General features: G+C 37.0%; 1 protein-coding gene across 2 annotated transcripts; it reads left to right on the plus strand.

Annotated features, from left to right (window-relative positions):
• The first annotated feature begins 2,875 nt into the window (after positions 1 to 2,875).
• Positions 2,876 to 19,736, plus strand: LOC126371019 (uncharacterized). 2 transcript variants are annotated; one of them, XM_050016211.1, is made up of 7 exons: positions 11,774 to 12,654; positions 13,536 to 13,842; positions 15,256 to 15,352; positions 17,231 to 17,323; positions 17,629 to 17,667; positions 18,544 to 18,717; positions 19,246 to 19,736. In XM_050016211.1, the coding sequence occupies exons 1-7, from the start codon at positions 12,201 to 12,203 to the stop codon at positions 19,297 to 19,299; spliced, it is 1,218 nt and encodes a 405-aa protein (XP_049872168.1). In that variant the 5' UTR covers positions 11,774 to 12,200; the 3' UTR covers positions 19,300 to 19,736. The 2 variants fall into 2 exon arrangements, 1 of the variants encoding a protein (XP_049872168.1); XR_007566938.1 differs by lacking the exons at positions 11,774 to 12,654; positions 13,536 to 13,842; positions 15,256 to 15,352; positions 17,231 to 17,323; positions 17,629 to 17,667 and adding exons at positions 2,876 to 3,795; positions 3,938 to 4,048; positions 4,130 to 4,224.
• Positions 19,737 to 21,033: the final 1,297 nt, after the last annotated feature.

Consider the following 21,033-nt stretch of genomic DNA (forward strand, 5'->3'; position numbering starts at 1 on the left):
TAAACTTATTGTAATTTTAATTTGACAGTATATAAATAAATAAAATGAAATATACTTTAATGCACACTAACAAAACATACATTTTGTAAAACATTTAGCAACAGTGCAAATATTCGGCCTTATTGGTCAGAAACAATAAGAAATTAATTAGATGAGTAAAAGAAAGAGATAGTGCTAATTTTGAGAGCTGTTAAAATAAAATAAAGTTTCTAAGTCAGCGGGAATAGGGTAGATTCCAACGAGTCAAATCAGCTACTTTTTACTAAACGTCAAAACACGAAATTACTAAAAAACTAACCTGTGACGTCATAGAAAAACGTGACAAAATGTCGCACTTATTATCACTTTTTTCTTTATTATAATTTATAAATAAATTAAATAGAAAAAAAGAAGACTTTTAGATCTGTCTTTATTTAGTAATCAGATTTTCATAATTTATTGATAAGCAAAAATGAATATTAGGGCCAATTTGGTATATGTAGTATCCTAGGTTTTGACCTAGGTTTGGCCCTACTGAAACCACGGTTCGTAATTCCGCGTTCAGGTGTCCGTTCGTACCTATTGGCGGCAGTGTGTAAATCTTCCGACCTGCGAGAATTATCGTTCATTAGAGACGAAAGGAATCCCTGAAATATAGATGTTACTATTATTCCATAGACTATTCTGATTCATGTTATAGCTAGCTACTTATAGATATTATTATATATTTGCTTTCCTTCGTACAATTAGAATTAGATTTAGGCTTAGCTTAGCTTTGTTGTAAGTCAATTGCATACCGTTGTCACCTATAACTAGGGTAACAATTACTTTGTTATTTTGAAGATCTTACAGTAAGAGAGTTGTTGTTAATTCTGTTGGTGACCTTTAATAAATAAATAAATAAAAAATAATAATAAATAGATAGAAACATAGTTCTGAAAAAAAACATTGTTGTTTACTTGTCCTGTTGGCTTTAAATAATAAAAGTATTAATTTAAATATGCATAAATATAAATATAGATAACGTCTCTTATTTGGGCAATGACTTTGTTCAACAATCTTTTGAAGTAAACATTTATGCGTATCTAAAATTTAATATCTTATAAAAGTTAGCATTATTTTATCTTTGTTTTTCTTCGGAGCTCTCATTAATTTACATTTAAGCCTACCTTCTGCTATTGATATTCAACATCTATTAGTTTTAATATTGACAGTGACAATACATGATATTAAATCCTTATAATACGTTATATCATTTGCACTTATGCTTAGTATTTGCTAAGATATACGTTCAACGCACGTCTTTTCTTGATAGATGTATTGGCTTAATTAATATTTGATTACACCAACGTACGCGACCTCTCCCGTTCTCGGATTCAATTTACTTGAGAATTTCGCGTAATTATTAATTAGTAGACTTAATGTCAACAAACAGCTTTTAACCTTTTATTGTGGAATTATCATTTGTTCTTCCGATTATATTACGGTAAATTCTCATTGTTGTTAATGTAAATAATAATTTGTGTTGTTTATTTTGTTTGGGTTGTTTCAGCGTTTTGTTCTTGTTGGTTGTTTACTGTTTTAACTTGTACACATTGGACCTAAAATAGGACGAAGTAATGCGAATCCCATCAAAAACATAATGTGAAATGAAATGAGAGCCAAGTTCAATATTATGATACACCTATGCCTTGGTTGTTGACATACATACATACATACATACATAAACTCACGCCTATTTCCCACCGGGGTAAGCAGAGACTATAGAATTCCATTTGCTTTGCTTTGGTTGTTGACTTCAACGACAAAAGAAGTGAGGTCTCAATTGATGCCAAGTTCAATGGTCAGTCCTGAAATTTATTTATAACAACATAAAAAAATATAATTTCTTCTTATAACTTGAGATAATAGGCCGCCTGTTGTGCTTTTCTGTATATGCTGTCCTTATATCTGCATTTTGTGTCCATTGTGATCAATAAAGTATTTTATCTATCTATCTATAATAATAAGATTTATGAAACAAATAAAAGAGAAGGTGCAGATCGTGTCGTATCGGGAGGTGAAGGTTTTGGCGGGAAGAAGAGAGGAATGGCGATTACTTTAGGCGAGAGATCTATAATAATATATATTGTAGCCTAAGGTCCGACTTGGCTAGAACGCTAAATGAGCCCTTGTTTTATCTTAAAAAACGTTAAAATATTTAAAGTGAACCCTTACGAAACCACAGCAAGAGCAACGTTGATTCTGCATAACTCAAATAATGTAAAATATTCAATTGCTTACAAGTGCAAAAAACTTCCGACACTTTTCTTCTCAGAATTACTTTTGAAACCTATTACACTGCACCGAACCATTTTATACGATTAGTCATTTCAATCCGTAAAGTCTTGGCACAAGAACAGTTCGTGTATTTCGTGTACGTATTTAAATAAAATTATTCAATTTCGTTAAAACCCGTAGCAAATGTCAAAGTTTGTTTAACACAAAATAATCCGACCTCAAAAAAAAAACCGACACGCGATGAGGGACAAAAATATCATGCTCTGTATCTTTTTATCCTACGAAACTATCAATTCTTTTTTTTCTTTTCTTTTCTGTGCGAGTGAATAGGAAGATATCCAGCATTCTATAGTATACTCCTTTCTACTTGTGTTAAACTAATCCCTAGTCCTTGCATAGTTCAGACAGCCTCTCGTGTAATAGAACATCAATTCCCAGTTCGAATACGGATTTTAGGATGGTCTATATTTTATTCGCACTAAAACCCTTTAAAGCTCGGTATTTGCGTACTGTCGATCGCTCAGGTTTTCCTCATTATTTATACATATACGGGTACTATCGACAGGGCCTGAATTAAACCTGTTTCCCTGGGTGTAACGCAGTGATTTATCGTGCAACAATGAATAGGCACCCGCCGGGATATGTCCGTGGTAACGGCTAAATATCTTGCAATTGAATTCCCTCGCCGCCGCCGTCATGTTAGAATAGAATAGAATAGAATAGAAAAAGTTTATTATAAAAGGACGCCACTCACAAAAAAAAAGACAACAACATCATATCAAATTTCCACTAAAACAATTACAAAAAAGCAAGACGGATGTTTGTCGAAATGACCATAAGGTGGTGGTGGACGTCCTGAGATAAAAGGGCCTCACTCAGCACAAGTCGCGGCGTGAACCACGACGCTGATATTATGTGGACCCTGTTGGGTGACGCACGAACATCGTATTTCATAAACATGTGTTAATGGTGTATATATTCCAATTCAATTCCAAAATATACTTTATAATATATACCAAATTATTTTAATAGAATTAGAGTGTACATAGACAAATATTATCGCAAAGATGTATACGTAAATACTTAAGGTTAGAATAAAAAAGAAAGTTATTAATATAGGTAAAACTAGTAAACAAATGTAATAATATAAACAAATACGAATTCCATGAATGTGTATTGTGTAGTCTGTCTGTGTTAGAACCTATATGTATATCGCGCGCGCCGCACCCCGATTCTAGCTCGGTCGGTAAAGTAGTTTGGTTACTACTAGTACTTACAAACAAAATATTTTTTTTTCCATTCGACCGCCGCGCCGCCGAACGGGCACAACGTGTTCCTAAAGTAAAGCGAGATTATATATTTGTAATAGAATTGCGTATATTAATTAAAAAGAAAAAATAAAGTGAATCAAATAAAGCAAATATTATACATTAACCAAATTAGAAACAATAAATTACGTCCAATACACTCAACAACATCCATAGTAAATAATAGAAACGTGCAGTCGTTTGAAAACCCCAATAAACAATCCATGAGGTAAGCCAAAACAAAATATAGTGTTTTATGCTTAAAGTACCTACCTATACTATCCACTTATATTGAATAAGCACGCACTTTTTGTTTTTGATTGACGGATAACATAATTTAGCCTGTGTATAACATTGCGATTACTTTTCAGACCATGCAAACATTACCCGAAGGAAAATAATAATAATCATGACAAAGGTTGTGTCGCCGCATCCAGCCCGCTAGGAGGACTCCGCCACGTTGACGTGTCGAAACCAATTAGGTAAAATATTAATTAGCTTAATAGTTGCATATCTAGGAGATAGCATTTGTACTTTGATTTAAAGCTGTAAATTGTTTTCAGACTACGAAACGGCGGCGGCAAATCGTTCCAGCACCTGGATGCGGCGAACCTGAAACTGCCCCGGAAAGCGGTGGTGCGGTGACGAGGCACCGCGAGTGAGTAGTACGACGCACGGGTCCTGGCAGCAGTCACGTCGCGGGACCAAACTAGTTTGTCCGCAAGATATGGCGGTAATTTAAAATTAACTATTCCGAACATCAGCGTTGCAAAATGAAACTGTCTGCGATATTTCATTTTTAGGATTCTAGCCTTGTTTATGTAAGGTGTTACGTGTGTGCGGGGAGGAATTTTGAAGCAGAATCTAGCGCAAGCATTCTGTACTCTCTGAACCAGTTTTTGTGAGCGCGCCAGAAGCCGAGGCCCATACACAGCGTCCATATAATTAAACTTAGAGAGAATTAAAGAGTCGCATAGTTTGATTCGAATGGGAGTACTTAAATATTCTCGAATTTGGTACATTACTTTCAGTCTGTAAAAACAGTTGCTAGCAGTATTCGTAATGTGCTTTTCAAAAAGTAACTCTTCGTCCATTAGCAACCCTAGGTTTCGCGATTCCGACACTCGCTGTACCACTTCGCCCCGAATACTAACGTTCAACCCTTGACGCGTAATACCGTCTATCTGTTGTTTAGTTCCAAGAATCATATACTTCGTTTTACTTGCGTTAAGTACTAGGGTGTTCGCTTCTGCCCATGCTGCAACACGTTCTAAGTCTTCTTCTAGTCTAATTTCCGCCAGACGAGTATCACAAGGCTTACATGAAGTGTAAATCTGTATATCGTCAGCGTAAACGTGGAATTTACAGTTCTTTATTTGTTTCACCACATCGGCGCTATAAATAATGAACATAAGAGGACCCAGTATTGATCCTTGCGGAACTCCCCTTTTGACGGTTTTAGAGTCCGACCTGACAGATGAACCGTCCTCGTTGCACAATTCGACAATTTGGGCTCTGTTTTCAAAATAGCTACTAAACCACTTTATGCTGTCTATGCTAAATCCGTAATAGTGTAGCTTCGACAATAGCATTGGAATATTTATACAGTCGAAAGCCCTGGAGAAGTCCAGCAGAGTCAGCAAAGTCCCCTCACCATTGTCACGCGCAGCCAGTATATCATCTACAACATGTAGCAAGGCAGTCGTGGTGCTATATCCCTTCCTGAACCCCGACTGTATGTACGGTAGTATGTTATTCTTTTCCAGAAATTTTGTAAGCTGCGAGGCAACTACTTTTTCTAATATTTTGGACATACATGGTAGGATACTGATTGGACGAAGATCTTTCAATTCTGTGGCATTTGAAGATTTTGGTATCGGTTTTACCAATGCCTTCTGCCATAATGTACACAGCGAGACTCTCATTGATTTGGTCTGTACAGATGTAAAGGGGAGCTCTGTTGATGTCTATTATGTCCCCGAACTAGGAAGACATGCATTCCTTACATGTTTAATAAATATCCCCAAATGTAAACCCGCGCCATGTCGAATCACGCGTAGGTCATTACGGGACATCGATCTGAATATGTTCAACAAAGATCTGTCATCGTTATATTGGACCAACGTTAGTTCTTTAACAAATGTAAATGACATGGTCACCATCTACAGTGAAATGATTTCATACTTGTTCGATATCCATGCTCCCGTCAAAACCGTATCAGTAAAGTGCGAACAGTACCCGTGGATAACGTATAACATAAAACTTATGATGAAGAAGCGGGACGAGGCACATACCAGGGCTCGACTTACTAAGCAGGAAAACCATAAAAAATACTATAAAGATTTAAAAAAGCTAGTGAGTGAGGCATTGTATAGGGAAAAGCAGGCATACTACGAACATTATATTAACTCCACTGAAAATGACTCGCGTACGCTTTGGAAACATATTAAAAAAAATGTGAGAATTAAAAGTAGGCCCGAATTGCCAGCAAATATTTTCAAGGACCCGAACGAAATAAATAACTATTTTCTAAATGTACCCGGTAGCGATAATGTAAAAATATCCCAATTGACTTATTTTGAATGTCATCAATGTGTGTCCGACACATTTACTTTAAGCCAGGTCACAGAAAGTGATATTATGAAAGTCGTCCGTAATATTAAAACGAATGCTGTTGGAATGGATGGTATTTCGCTGGATATGCTACTGCTTACCCTGCCTGATACGTTGACTGTGATTACCAATATAATTAATTGCTCAATAGTAACAAATACGTATCCTACATTCTGTTCGACCGCTTTCGGTGTAAATACGTCTGTAGTAGGTAGTTTGGATTGAACTTCACATCGGGATTGTCGGTAAAGCTGGTATTTGTACGGTACGGATAGTCGCTTTGTAGTAAGCAGTGTATTCAAGAATTTCGGATTAAAACTTTTGTTGTACAAAGTTTTTGAGTGTTGGTCTTAAGTTATGTTTTTCTCTTGGGTTATGCCGGTTGCAGACCGCAAACTATGTTAGCTGCGTCGCGATCTGCAATCGTCATTATGCTGCCTATGCTAAACTGCTAAATATTTCTTTTGACGCAAAATACCTAGTATAAATAAATAAATAATAATAATAATAAATAAATTAGTATCAATATTCAACATACATGAGTTCCCGTGATTCAGCCAGCTAGTGTCCTTTTTCATTTCATATTCCCTCTAGCCGTAATGAATTTAACTGGAATCGCTATTCCCAATCGAGATTTAAAATATTTGAAAATAAAATTAATGGTGCCAATTCTGTGAATAAAACTTCGTCTTTTTTGACAGTTCTAAAAATTGCCCTATTTTTTCTTGCACTTATCACAAGGACAGTTATTGTTATAAGTGAATTACGTCACGTCACGTAACGTAGAGTCCTCAAATGAAAATAAAATTGTGTTAATTCGGTACCTTTGGTGCTGATTCTACCACCAACTTAATTTGAATTGAGTTTGGCAATTCTAAAGCTAGTTTTATCTCTGTCTTGCACTCGTTATAAGTGAAGGACGGCATTATTTTTAGCGCTGTCATACTAAGTTTTGTTTGTCAGAATCGGCACCATTTTCTGGTTTATCTTTTGACTAGCGGGGTCTTAAAATTATGGGTACTAAAAGTTCGGTTCATCGGGAGCTATACACGTTCTGTAGATCCTAATCCACACAAAGGCACTATAAGCAGTTTTCAGTCAGTTCCGAACACAGTTTTGTAATCCGGGCTCGCTTCCATCCCCTGAATACGAATTGGGCAAGGGTAAAGGTGTATTATTGGTCAGGCAGATTTCCGCCTACGTGATCAGATGCTTAATATAGTGGTTGAATTCTAAGTGTTTTCCCTTGTAAGGTTACCGTATCTTGGAGGGCAGGTAATGTGTTAATTAAAGGCCGTCGTTGGCTGGCAAATATATTTTCTTTGAGGATTATTTTTCATCGGTTACTACCATTAGTGATGTCGGGATCGATGATGATTGATTTTCAGGCTGTCTATATTATACATTTTTCAAATAAGTATTATATTTTCTTAACCATTCATAATAATATTACATATTTATGAAATATTTCTGCCACGAGTGTCCTTCATTACTAGGAAGCCTCATTATATATATAAACTGTAAGATTTACAAAAAAATTATTATTTCAAAATTTTCAATAACATCTTGGTATTTTAATAAGTACCTAAGTAAGGAGCTTTAACAAAGTACTTTCAGACAAATGTCCAAAAAGTTGTAGATACTATTGTATTATATCCAGCTACAATTATTAACCCTATAACACCTACACAATCTGTATAGCTTTCCATTCAACACGAAGCTCCAATAAAAACTAATTAGAATTCACAGCAGCAATATCGTTCCTAGCATTTTATCAAATTGAACAAATCCCTCGTTAGAAGAAATAATATTTTGACCTGATTACTATGCAATTCGCGCATTTTCTTTTAAAGAGCGTTGGTAAGCCAATTGTAGATGTATAAAGTTATAATCGTTCTGTTTGTGGTGGTAATTCTGTTCATGGATCCATTTAACAAAGGGGGTTTATTTATCTACAAAAGAACTAGGTTTACTATGGCATGAAATAAATAATAATTCATTATTCATAAAAAGCTTATTAGGTGTGTACCGAGTGTTTATATGCTCAAGAATGATGTTGCATTGTTTTTACTTTCAACTTGGTTCAGGTATAATTTCGAAATTTTCATTTATATTATACTTCTCTCTTAAAACATTTCATTCTTAAAACATTGCCCCCTATCATACATAAACAGGTTATATCCGTCCCATTGCTGGGCACAGGCCTCCCCTCCATCAACAAGAGGGGGTATGGACCATCATTCTACCACGCTGCTCCTCTGCGGATTGGTGGAGGCATTTGGTCTAGTAGTAACCCAGGACCAACGGCTTAACGTGCCCTCCGAAGCATGGAATCATTTTACTTTTCCAGACAACCAGTTGATTCAGCCTGCAATTTCCTAGCCAAAACGGCCTCACAAAGTGATTTTCGACAAGGTCTCCCCATCGGGAATCGAACCCGGACCTCCGATTGGAGGGTGTTACATATTTATAATGTGACACAGAAGCGAGTTGACAAGACCATTTAAAACGCCACTTAGCTTAGGAAACTAATATGAAGTGCTTTGTGTTTAATGTCTGTTCCTTAGATATATATTTCAATTTAAAAAATCTGCCACAGAAACCGCCGAACAATATTAACGTAAAGAACACGCTTATGCATTGTTTCCATAGGTTTAGTACCTACTCCATTTCCTAGAATTATTCTAGGAAACCCTTACTTGTTGTCGACGACCTCCGGGAAAATATACTTGTATTATTATAATTCAAGACACGAACCTTCAGCCACCGTTTCGCGTGTCTGACGAATATATGGACTCTTGCATTCTTAGGGGATTTCGAGACTACTAATGGTTGTACTTTGATATATTTTTTTTTTAAGCCGTTATCCTCAATTTAGGACACGTACTTATCAAGTATTCCATATTATTAGTAAGAACAACATTATTTTTCTAGGTTGTTTATTCGGGAAACTATTTACCCTCGATCTTATTTCATCATCATCATCATCTTATTTACATAAATAAATACATTCCTACTTAAAATTGCGTATTCATTATAAGTAATGTAATAGATCATCGTTTTGGAAAGGACATTTCAAGCATTCCTTTCAGAGTACATCAATGAAGCTTCTTTCACTGAAAAAGTTACGAGTAATGTAAAATAAAACGTGTTACTAAAAACGTGTTAACGCGTATTGCATACTTATACATAAATACAAAAGATCACGCCTATTTTTTGTTGGGGTAGGCAGAGACCACGGAGAGATCACTTACCACTTATTTCGCTTCTTCCATTCTAATCATAGATATTATTATTGTATCCTTATCTAATCAAAACACTTTTCTATTCTAACGTGTTAAGGTCACACGTACTAGGATTGTATCCATAGAAGGGATATCGCGGTGACCGTCTTACATAAGAAAAATGATTAATTTATTATTGATACTAGCTTTTGCCCGCGACTCCGTCCGCGTGGCGTGTTATAAAAGAAAGATCTTTGTGTGTGTGGGAGAAAGGTTAAAAAATGCTTAATTTTATTATTTTTAAATGAGGTTACAGTATAAGTAGCTCAGTTAAATAATGAATTGTTATTAATTTCTAGATTATTAGTTTATGATTTGGTTTGATATTTTGAAAATAAGATCAGTTTCGAAAATTTAAACAAAATTTAAAAATTACAACAGAAATACGCCGTGAAACGTCCGCCTGGAAAATTCAACAGAAAACTACCTACGAAAGATTTGAACCATCCAAGAATAGTGAAAAGTTCGTCCGCAAAATTCAATATTTGACACGATCATCAACGACGTCTGCCCTCACGCGTATGCCGCGTTCCGGTTGCTCACTCGGGTATCTGCCCCCTCTCCGTGCCTCGCCACCGCTGTCGCCGCTCCACAAACGCCGCCGCGGCCGCGACGTTTCTTGGTTGCCACTACCGCGAGCTATAAATTTCAAGCCTCTAACTCGCTTCCCGTTCCCAGGGAAATTTTTAACTTTGCATTCACTAAGGTATATAATATATGCATGTCAAATTTCAAGCATCTAACTTATGCAGTTAAGATTTTTGATACAATTTGTTTTACCCGCCAATTCCCATTTTTCAAAATACAGCCATAACTAAAATTTATATTTACTAAGGTATGCCTGCATGTTTTTATTCGTAGCATGCATGCTATTGAAAACATCTATCTTACGCGGTTTAGATTTTATCATACAAATGTTTTTTCCCGCTAACTCCCGTTCCCGTGGGAATTTTGCAATATCCAGTTGCAACTAAGCTTTAAGTTAACTATGGTACCTGCATGCCAAATTTCAAGCGTCTAACTTAAGCGGTTTAGATTTTTTATACAAAAGGGTTTTCCCGCTAATTCCTGTTCCTGTGGGAATTTCGGGAATTCCTTTCTTAGTGCACCTCTACGGTACCTAAGCTACGTCCCTTCCTAATTTCAAGTGCCTACGTTTAGCCGTTTAGGCTGTGCATTGATATGTCAGTCATTCAGTCAGTCAGTTTCTCCTTTTATATATTTATTTAGATATTTCCGTCATACATGATTTCTATGTAACTTTAACCATTAAGGCTGCTCACGCGACGGAAGCTTAAAAAATGGAGTAACTTCTCCCGTTTTCCCAAAATTTCCCATCACTACTCTGCTCCTATTGATTGTAGCGTGATGAAAAGTATACTATAACCTGCCCAGGAGTATGAAGAATAATTGTACCAAGTTTCATTAAAATCCGTCCAGTAGTTTTTGTTTCTATAAGGAACATACAGACTGACAGACAGACAGACAAAAAATTTACTGATTGCATTTTTGGCATCAGTATCGATCACTAATCACCCCCTGATAGTTATTTTGAAAATATATTTAATGTACAGAATTGACCTCTCTACAGATTTATTATAAGTATAGATAATGATACTTAGCGTTATACAAAACGTTATCGCGAAGAGGTAGGTTCTTGCCGTGGGCGTAATAATTTATTTACTAGTTAACAAAGGTCCAAAGTTACAGAAATTACAAGTTGGGAACACGGTCTTAATTTGATGAGAATTTGAAGATCGTTACCTTTGCCTAACCTAGGTACAAGTACATGAGAAATACCTTTGTTTCGATAATTAAAACACATAATAACGGGTTCTTACCGCGTTTAAATGGGGATATGAGACTGGATATGAGAGGGGATATGAGAGGGGATATGAGAGGGATTTGTTTCGATAATATTAATAAATGAAGATGGCTAATTATATACCCCCTTTTGAGTTCCAACTTTCATTTTGTGAAATTACACTTAAAAAATGTAGGAACACTGCTTAGCAAGTGGTTTGAACTGCTTTTGCAAATGTTTATACTACTCGTAATTTACACCTTACGATCATGAATAATTATTATTTTCAATACAATTTTGCTCTACCATGCCTAAGTTATATTTTTTATTTCATTTAATGTAATAAAGAGACGAACGCGTTTTTCATTGCGTTTCTTTGCCTTATAAAATTGATTTTAATGAATTATTTCTGTCACGTTCATGCAGTAGGTATTTCTCAGGGTCATTTGCCCCCAAGGGTCCATATTACATATATTAAGCAATAAGCAAATTCCGCTGATCGAAACGTCTTATGAATATGTATGACGCCCTTGATATTAATCAAGCGTGTAATTAATTAACCACAGTCACACGGTGTCATGCCGATATAGAAACTTTCCCAATTTTCGGTTACCGTTAATTTATAGTCAGCCATTATTAATTTATTATTAATCAATAACTTTCACCGTTTCGTGGTAACAAAGCTAAAGTTTAGACTTTAGCTTGCAATTAACAGGTATTTCCCATTGTTTTCATTTATAATAATTTATTAATACCTAAAAAAATTGACGACTATAAATTGTGATACGTCTGATGTAATTTTTCATAAAGCATCTAATTCTCGCCGCTGAGACGTGTATAATGAGTGTCGAAAACCATCGGTAAGCCCCGGAGAGCTCTCACGAAATATTCTTTTGATTCTGCCCTTTGATCTCGTTGAATAAATTCAAGAACATGTCTTTGAAAACCAAATATTTACTGAGAGTCTTCTGTAAGTACGTGTACTATGCAGGGGCGGGCAACTGTTGGTACGAAGACATCTACCGTGAGACGATATTGTACCGGCTGTATAGTCTCATAACATTCTCTATTTACACGACGATGATTTTCCTCGAGAATGTGGCGGCTTTGTTCGGTACTTTCCCCGACGTGGAAAAAAATTCAGCTGTCATGTTCGCCGCTATACACAACATCGTGCTCACTAAAATGTATTTGCTGTTGTACCACAAGGATTCCATAAGGAAATTGAATTTTGAAATGGCCACAGTCGGTGAGAAATTGGAGAAGGCGGGAAACATGAAGAAGCAGTATAGGAAAGTGAAATGGGGGAATTTGTTTTATGTAGTCTCTGTGTATTTATCTTTGTTCGCATACGGGGTCGAGAGTACGCGCCGGGCGGTTGTTGACGGTGAGTTTATTAAGTGCGAAGAAAAAAGGAAGGCTGTTAACGCCAGACCTTTACAGCCGCCTGTCTGATAAGTTTCCGTTTATTGGATTTGTTTTCTCAGGTGTTTTAACTTCTGTATAGGTTCACTGTTATCGTTTTGTAATTTCAACTTCATCGGACGCTAAACTTCTTAAAGCAGTCTTCTTATTACAATTCGCTATAATTTAATTTATTTATTTTGTTTTAATTCTAAAAAAAACAGCTTCGTAGCTATTTGCTACGGTAACGTAACACTCTCGTAATCATGTAGCTTTAATTAAATGTAGACGTGTACATTTGTACAACAGAGATAAAAAGAGAAATTAAATCTTTATAAATTAAATCTTCGATAAAAAGAGAGATAAACATCCTTATTTCACTTACCTACTTATTGGCCCTGATTCCTGCAGACACCTCCTAATTTTACTTTAAGTTATACCTGTCATTTTCTTATCCGCCGAAAAGGAAAGGGACAGATGATTGACAGCTCTTAATTTTAGGAAGAATAAGTAAAATGAATAAATAACGCGGGCGAATCAAAAAGGTATCTCGCTGGTATGCACATCGTTTGACGTGTCCTGTCAACTTAATTCTGTCTGGTTATTAACTAATGCAAATTGTTACGTGTGTTTCATAAATTTTATGCTTGCCGATTACCCGTCCCTTTTCTTTTCGGCGGATAAGTAAATGACAGATATAACTTAAAATAAAATTAGATACTGTTTACAGGAATTAGCACCATTGTCGATATTAACTATACCTATCATTCTACAATATTAAGGTATTTAGTGTCGTAGCTGTATTGCAACGAAACGTAGCAACAGCGTAGCAATAATGTACATAACTTTTCTATTTTCTTATAGGACGTCCATTCTACACAGTAGTGACGTACCTTCCGAAATACGCTGACGAATCGGTAACGGCGGCAGGGTTCCGTATTTTCTTCTACATAACATGGTTATACATGATGCTACCGATGATGTCGGCAGACTGCCTTCCTATCACCCATCTTATCACCATGACACACAAGTTTATCACTCTATGTCAACACTACGAGCGGATAAGACAGCAGTTCGACGAAGACATTAACATAATACCCAAAGCGCAAGCGATAGAGAAGTTGAAAGCGGGGTGTTTAGAAGGGATACAGATGCATCAGAAGCTTATGTTGTGAGTTCAATCATCATCAGCCCATTAACGTCCCCACTGCTGGGGCACGAGCCTTCCCTATGGATGGATAGGGATCTCCCTTAAACCATCACGCAGGCCCAGTGCGGATTGATGGTTATTAACGATTGCTAATGCAGCCGGGACCAACGGCTTAACGTGCCTTCCGAAGCACGGAGGCCGAGATGAAACTTTTTTTTTTTTGGGGTCACCTATCCTATGACCGGCCTTTGCGAAAGTTGCTTTACTTCAACAATCGCAGACCGAGCGCGTTAACCGCTGCGCCACCGAGCTCCTCAGTGAGTTCAATATCATTTATAAATATTTATGGTATTGTAATATTGTTAATATACGGGGCTTATTGGATTGTGGGATGACACCCGCTGATCTCGTTGATTAAATAACGTTTATTACCTCTATAGTAGATACTCGTATAATGTTGGAAAGATGATTGGCACTTGTCTGTGTCTAATATCTATTTAACCTACTAAGATTAATACCAGACGAATGTGTAACATTATTTATTACACCTTAGAGCGTCAGTAGGTAACGTAGTGTTTAGAGAAATATCGACATTACATTTCATTTAGAATAGAATTTTTTTTTCTGTAGCCTAATCAATGTCCCACTGCTGGGCAAAGGCCTCCCCCTTCTCTTTCCAACCCTCCCTGTCCCGAATAGAATATAAATTGTTTATTATAAAATTATTAATTATTCAAAGAGACGTAGTGTAAAAGATATAGTGACTAAGATTCAAAAGGGAATCTTAAATTGGTTTGGACTCGTAGAGCGGATGGAGGATAATAGGATTACAAAAGCAGTATACAAAGCGAAGGTTGATGGTAGGGCTGGAAGAGGAAGACCAAGAAGGACGTACATTGGCCAAACTGTACTGAACCGGCGAGCGTGAACAGGAACGATTGATGAATTTGAAGGAAAGAAGAGAAGTGTGTCAGGGTCGAAGCAACTGGAATTCCATAGTCTCTTCTTAACCCAGTGGGAAATAGGCGTGAGTTTAAGTGTGTATGTATGTATCAATTATTTATTGTTATAGTTAAGAATTCCATGCGTTTTTTCTCTGGGCAATAGTTTTGATAAACATTCTTTAAAAAGAAGAAACATTTACATAAATAGCCTATACGTGTCCCATTGCTATGCTGGGCGCACGCCTCCCCTCAATCAACTGGCGAAAAAAGTTAAATTATTAATTAGCATTAAAATGCTGGAATTATATACATGTACGCATATATCTGTTACAACGAATCCATGTCGAGACTACTACCCTTAGAATACCGATATAAAACTAACGATTTTATACCTACCAACTTTTATGGCCCATATTTGTATGTAAACTAAGTTAAGTTCCAGGGAGCTGATATGAAAGAAACACGCCAGTAAAAGTTTTTTATCGTTCAGTTTGGCAGAGGAAATACACCGTGTGTTCGGAATCATAATGTCGCTGCAAGTATGCGAGAGCTCCGCGGTAGCAGTTCTGCTTTTACTACGGCTGGCGGTAGGTGCAGTGTGTCACGATCAGTAGACGGTCAGATCTGGCCATCATCATCAATTAAAGAGCCACGCTCTTGTCGGTGCAGCATTTTCCATTCCAGTCTATCAAAGGCTAATTCCTTGACTTTCCTATAAGACACGACGTTAACCTTTTCTTTAATCTGTTCCATGTAAACTCTTCTTGGTCTTCCCCTTCCACTCTTTTCTTCTAGCTTTCCTTCTATGATGTTTCAGATCTGGTACTTCGTCTATTTTTTATTTAGTAAAAAAGTCAATAAGTTTTTACGATAATTATAAAAAAAATAAACCCTACACGAGACCTAACCGCTAAACGTACTAAATTAACTTCATTGTCTCCTTAACAAGCGAAGTAAATTGTCCCTTAGGAATAAGGTGAAAATCTACACGACTTGCATCCGTCCGATCATGACCTATGCAGGGGTAGTTTTCGCTCACGCGAGTCCCTCTCAAATTCACCGTCTACAGGTAATACAAAATCGTTTCATGCGGAAAGCCACGGGAGCTCCGTGGTTCCTTCGCAATGAAAATCTGCACATTGACCTAGGTCTGCCAACCATTGCCCAATGGCTCAAATTAGCTTCCAAACGTTTTTTCGATTCTGCTCCGCACCACCCAAATCCCCTGGTAGTTGCGGCTTCCGAGTACATTCCGCTTAGGGACGGTACTGAAAAGTATCGGCGTCCGAAGGACGTAATATACGATCCCGACGACCCGATTACTCTAGCCATAGAGGCAGCCAATCAGCTCGCGACACCAAACACTTCAGGTCCCCGATACCGACCCCGCCGGCGTGGTCGACGATTTCCCTCATTCAGCGCTTATCGCTATCGACCCACTAGGGTCGATTAATTCTTTCAAATATTTTTCCTCTCAGACGACGCCCTGAGCCGAGGTTCGCGCCCAACTGGGCACCCTCAGGCCTGTTGTCTTAAACGTTGTACCGGGTGAGAGCCTTCAGCGCTCCCCATTTGTCCGGCCAAGTAGTTAATGCCATCTGCGGCAAATCTACAATAAGTCACGTCAAAAAAAAAAAAAAAAAACTAAATTAACTTCTTAGAATCCGCAATACCTATCATAGTGCTTTGCAAAAAAAAAGATTCATTATTATTGTTAGAGTAATAAGGTAGATTTACTATCTTTTTTAACTATACTCGCATTTTAGATAGTTATGCCCCTTCAGCTGTCTTCTGTAAACATCGAGCATTCGGCGATTATGTTATTAGTTGACATGACTATCATTGTCTCGCTACGACTCTTTAATTTCTGGGAGTACAGAGTGAGATGCAACGCTAAGAACCAGTGTAAGGTTATGGAGTAAAGTCTATCATATTTTGAATTTAACATCACTACCGCACCAAATCTGACCGTCTACAAAACCTCAAGTAGAATTCACGTTTAAGTTTTCGGGGACGGCGATGTTTTTACGACATTTTGATGATGAAAAGTTGTCTAACGTAACTTTAAACCAATTTTGCATAGAAGCAACAATTTACTTCTTTGTCTATCTAGTTACACAAAAGGTTTCGTAAAAAATAATAATATTTCATGTCGTTGAAAAGTCCCGCCAGTAACCCCTTTTTGGACTGGGTGGGTAGTCTTAGGTTTTCTACAGGCTACAGGCACACCCCGAACATTTTATATAATACACCTCGTTTTACACAGACACTTTGATGTTATCATTCACGCGCATTTATATGTGTGACGTCTGACGCCCATATGATTGCAGACTAAAGTAAGACCGAAGGAGGGTGAGATAAACCTAGCTTAGCCGCTAGTGAGGTGCGGAGAGTGGCCGTTCCGTGATATTACTTATTCCCTATTCTGTGCTAAAGGCTTAATACAGGCGTCTTTCGTTCAACAGTTATCCCCTCACATGGATTTGACGAACGCCTTTATGACGTATACCTTCGTGGGTTCACTTTTCTACTTACATAAACATAAACTGCCTATATACGTCCCACTGCTGGGCACAGGCCTCCCCTCAATCAACCGGAGGGGGTATGGAGCATACTCCACCACGCTGCTCCACTGCGGGTTGGTGGAGGTGTTTTTACGGCTAATAGCCGGGACCAACGGCTTAACGTGCCCTCCGAAGCACGGAATCATCTTACTTTTTCGGACAATCAGGTGATTCAAGCCTGGAAGGTCCTTACCAAACAAAGGACAGTCTCACAAAGTGATTTTGACAATGTCCCCATCGGGAATCGAACCCGGACCTCCAGATCGTGAGCCTAACGCTCTAACCACTAGACCACGGAGGCTGTTAATCTGTGGAACGCCGGCGAAGTGACTTACCAGGTAACATTTTGTTGTTTCAAGGTTGGGTTTAGGTCGACTTTAGAGAAGGGACAACTAGAGAAGGGATTACACATGCTTATAAGGTCTGACATAGTACGCTCACCTCATTATTTGACTTACTTGTGTAACGTTATAATATTAGTTCCGGTATTTGTCGTATTTCAAGGACCTTACGAGTATATTTGCACAATTTTAGTATTTTACATGCTATAGAATGAAGTAAAACTTCTAAATGGTCTGTAGAAAATAATTCAACAGTTTTAGTTTGTTTCTTCTTGTGCATACAAAACAGAATGATCGTCACTCAGCACTCGTAGTAACTGTTTTCAACATTGTTCACGTTAGTTTCACGCTAGATGATAAATAGCAGATCTTTTAAAACTGGCTAAAGTGGCATGTCGTTGGGATAGTTTAATACCTCTTTGGGTTATACTACAAGTGATCAGAATCAATTATTCAACGTAATTATCATGGATAAACTTGTTGAAGCTCAATGTAACATTTTTGAATTTTCGTCATTTCGCAAGGTGTTAGAAATGACAAGAAACTGCAACAGCAACACATCTTTTAAATCAGTGAGGGTATACATACATTACAAGTTATTTAATAACTAGAGGAACACATTCAATAACAGACATTTTATCATTTAGGAAATCATTTATCTTATAATAAGCTTTACGTATATAAAGTAAGCTTCACATGAGCTTTAAATTTATTTTCTGAATATAACGTATTGCGTGATACTGGAATGCGATGTTTATTAAACTAGGTACGATGTTGTACCATGAGGTGGTCATCCATTTATCATGTTATAAATTAATGCATGGAACTATCCCGTCGATATATACCTTAAGAGAATTCTGCATATGTCCTCAGGCATCTCTCGTTTCGCCTGCTATGTTCTATTGTGGATGGCATCTCGGTGCAGTGGACAGGCACCCACATCGAGACATCAGACGGTTGGTTCTGATTGGATGTACGCAGGCGCAGAAGCCACTTATACTCAAGGCTTTTGGCATACAGGACTTGTCTTACGAGACTTTCGTTTCGGTGAGATGTAAACATTATTACGTCAGTTACGTTAGTGGCCGACAGGGATCTTGTGGCACTTCCATGACATTGACAGAATCATGCGCTGGTGTGAACCTTCTCTAACATTCTCCATTAGTAACAATTGCAAAAAAATACGTTTTCATAGAATGCGGCGTTAGTTTCTATTATGCCACGTGCGAAAGATTCTTGTTGCTTCATACCATACATGCCAGTTACGTCAGTCTGTCATAGTTAACGACAGTCACTTATATATATTTTTTAAATATACTTAAATGTGTTTGGGTCAAAAATTTAAAAAGATTTAATTTTTGAATTCGCGATATCTTCGCCAATGGATAGTATATGGATCCATTAATTAAATACATTTTCTCTTTTGTTTTGAAGAATAGCTTCTGGGCGTTTTCCAAGAACTTACAGTTTACTGTATTATCTAAACTCAGTGCATTTCTTGACACAAATAAAAAAAAAAACAGTCAATTAAATTGATTTTGTTATGAAAATAATTCAATGAAAATCCTTTTTCAGGTTGCAAGAATGACTTATTCTATATTCGCAGTATTTTATCAGCGTGGAGAGTGAATGAACAGTTCCTCGAATACAAATTATGGCCCCATTAATGAAATAATTACAAGCTTTCATTAAATGCATATTAATCAGTTCAAAAGGCCAATTCGTGGAATAAAGTTCGGAACAATCGACGAATTTTAACAAATTTTCATCTTCATAAGTTAAGGAGATGCCAACAAGTATTGGTGTGTTTTCTTAAAATAACTTGTTTATCCTCGCACTAAATTGTTCCATTGAAAGGCAATAATTATGTAAAATTTAAACTATTTTAAGTATTTTGAAATTAAATGAAAAATGTTCTCTTTCGATGGTTTCTATAGGTACGTATACGTAGTATTATTACTTATTCTATGCTATAGGTGAACAATACACTAAACTTATTTATATACATACACAAAGAAACTCACAGTGTTGTCGACTTTTGAAAAAGTGCTGTTTTTGTCGTTGATATTAAGTTTATTGAATACAATACTTATTCAGTCGATATTTAATTTATTATATTTATTATAGTCGGTTTCTTAGGTAGTTAAATTTGATATACTTTATATAAGTTGATAAATATAAGAATATTACATTTTTACTTGTATTATTATTTTGCCTGTTCACGTGTTCAGTCGATTTTTACGACATTCCAGGATGATAAACTTCGGGGATTATTCAAAGTTTTCCTATTCGCCCTTTACCACATCTCCGTAGCATTTTTCCGTTTTTCACAGGGTCCGCATACCCCACCTGAAGATTTGACAGGGCCGGTTTTTTACAGAAGCGACTCCTTGCTTGAACTTCCAACCCACCCAAAGAGAAAACCAGCCCAATACAGGTTGGGTCACATGCCTCTGAAAATGTATTTCTCGGGAATGTGGGTTTCCTCATGATGTTTTTCTTCACCGCTGAGCACGTGATTATTATTTATGATCCAAACATGAATTCGAAAACAAATTCGTCAATCAGTGGTTTAGGCCTGAGCTGGATTTGAACTTGCGACCTCAAAGTGAAAGGCAAGTATTCTACCAGCTGGGCTAACACGGCTTCTTATTCGCCCTTTACCGTGCATGGCAATAAGGATAGTAAGTATATTATTTTCTTTTAATAAGTACCTTTGTGGTATCCTAGCAGCGCCTTATAAAACTGGTGGCGGTATAATAAAAATACCTTTTGTATTCCTGTTCTCCTTTACAATCCTTTTATCTTTGTGTTTTCAGCAATTTAGTGTGCTTCGCCTAATCCTCATTATAAATGTAAATTTTAGGAGCATTTATATTATTTTTGTTGAACCTAGAGAATTATGTAACGCCTGAAGTATTTAGCTACATTTTAGAATAATCAGAGCGTGACTGAAACCAGCCCAGAACGAACGAGACAGTTTGCGGGGCATGCCTCGTAAGCTTTACTTAGCATAGCTTATGCCAGATTGCCAGTCTTTCAAAAAGTACCTATACAAAAATATAAACGTGCAAATTCAGATGAACTGCTTGCACATTTAAAGCGTTCTTCATCATTAACAGCTTAAACCAAGTAAAGAGAAAAGACCGAAAATTTCTGTATTTGGACGGACTATATAAACATAGATAGGTACATATTTATTCTCCTAACTCTAAGTCCTTATTAAGACGACTAGTTTAGACGTGCTTGAAGCGCCACGCTTTCAGTGTGCCCGTAAACCCGAGAGAAGGTAACGACCGGATAAACCTCGGATGAACTTACGCCTTTCTACGGATAGGATAAGATAATTAATATGTAAATTGC

The sequence above is a fragment of the Pectinophora gossypiella genome, chromosome 11 (assembly GCF_024362695.1).
Source record: "Pectinophora gossypiella chromosome 11, ilPecGoss1.1, whole genome shotgun sequence".
Classification (NCBI taxonomy): Eukaryota; Metazoa; Arthropoda; class Insecta; order Lepidoptera; family Gelechiidae; genus Pectinophora; species Pectinophora gossypiella.

Coding starts and splice junctions, on each gene's coding strand:
- LOC126371019 (XM_050016211.1), top strand. CDS start 12,201: ATGTCTTTGAAAACCAAATATTTACTGAGAGTCTTCTGTAAGTACGTG. Junction 12,655..13,535: donor GCGCCGGGCGGTTGTTGACG/GTGAGTTTATTA, acceptor ATTTTCTTATAG/GACGTCCATTCTACACAGTA. Junction 18,718..19,245: donor CTTACGAGACTTTCGTTTCG/GTGAGATGTAAA, acceptor ATCCTTTTTCAG/GTTGCAAGAATGACTTATTC.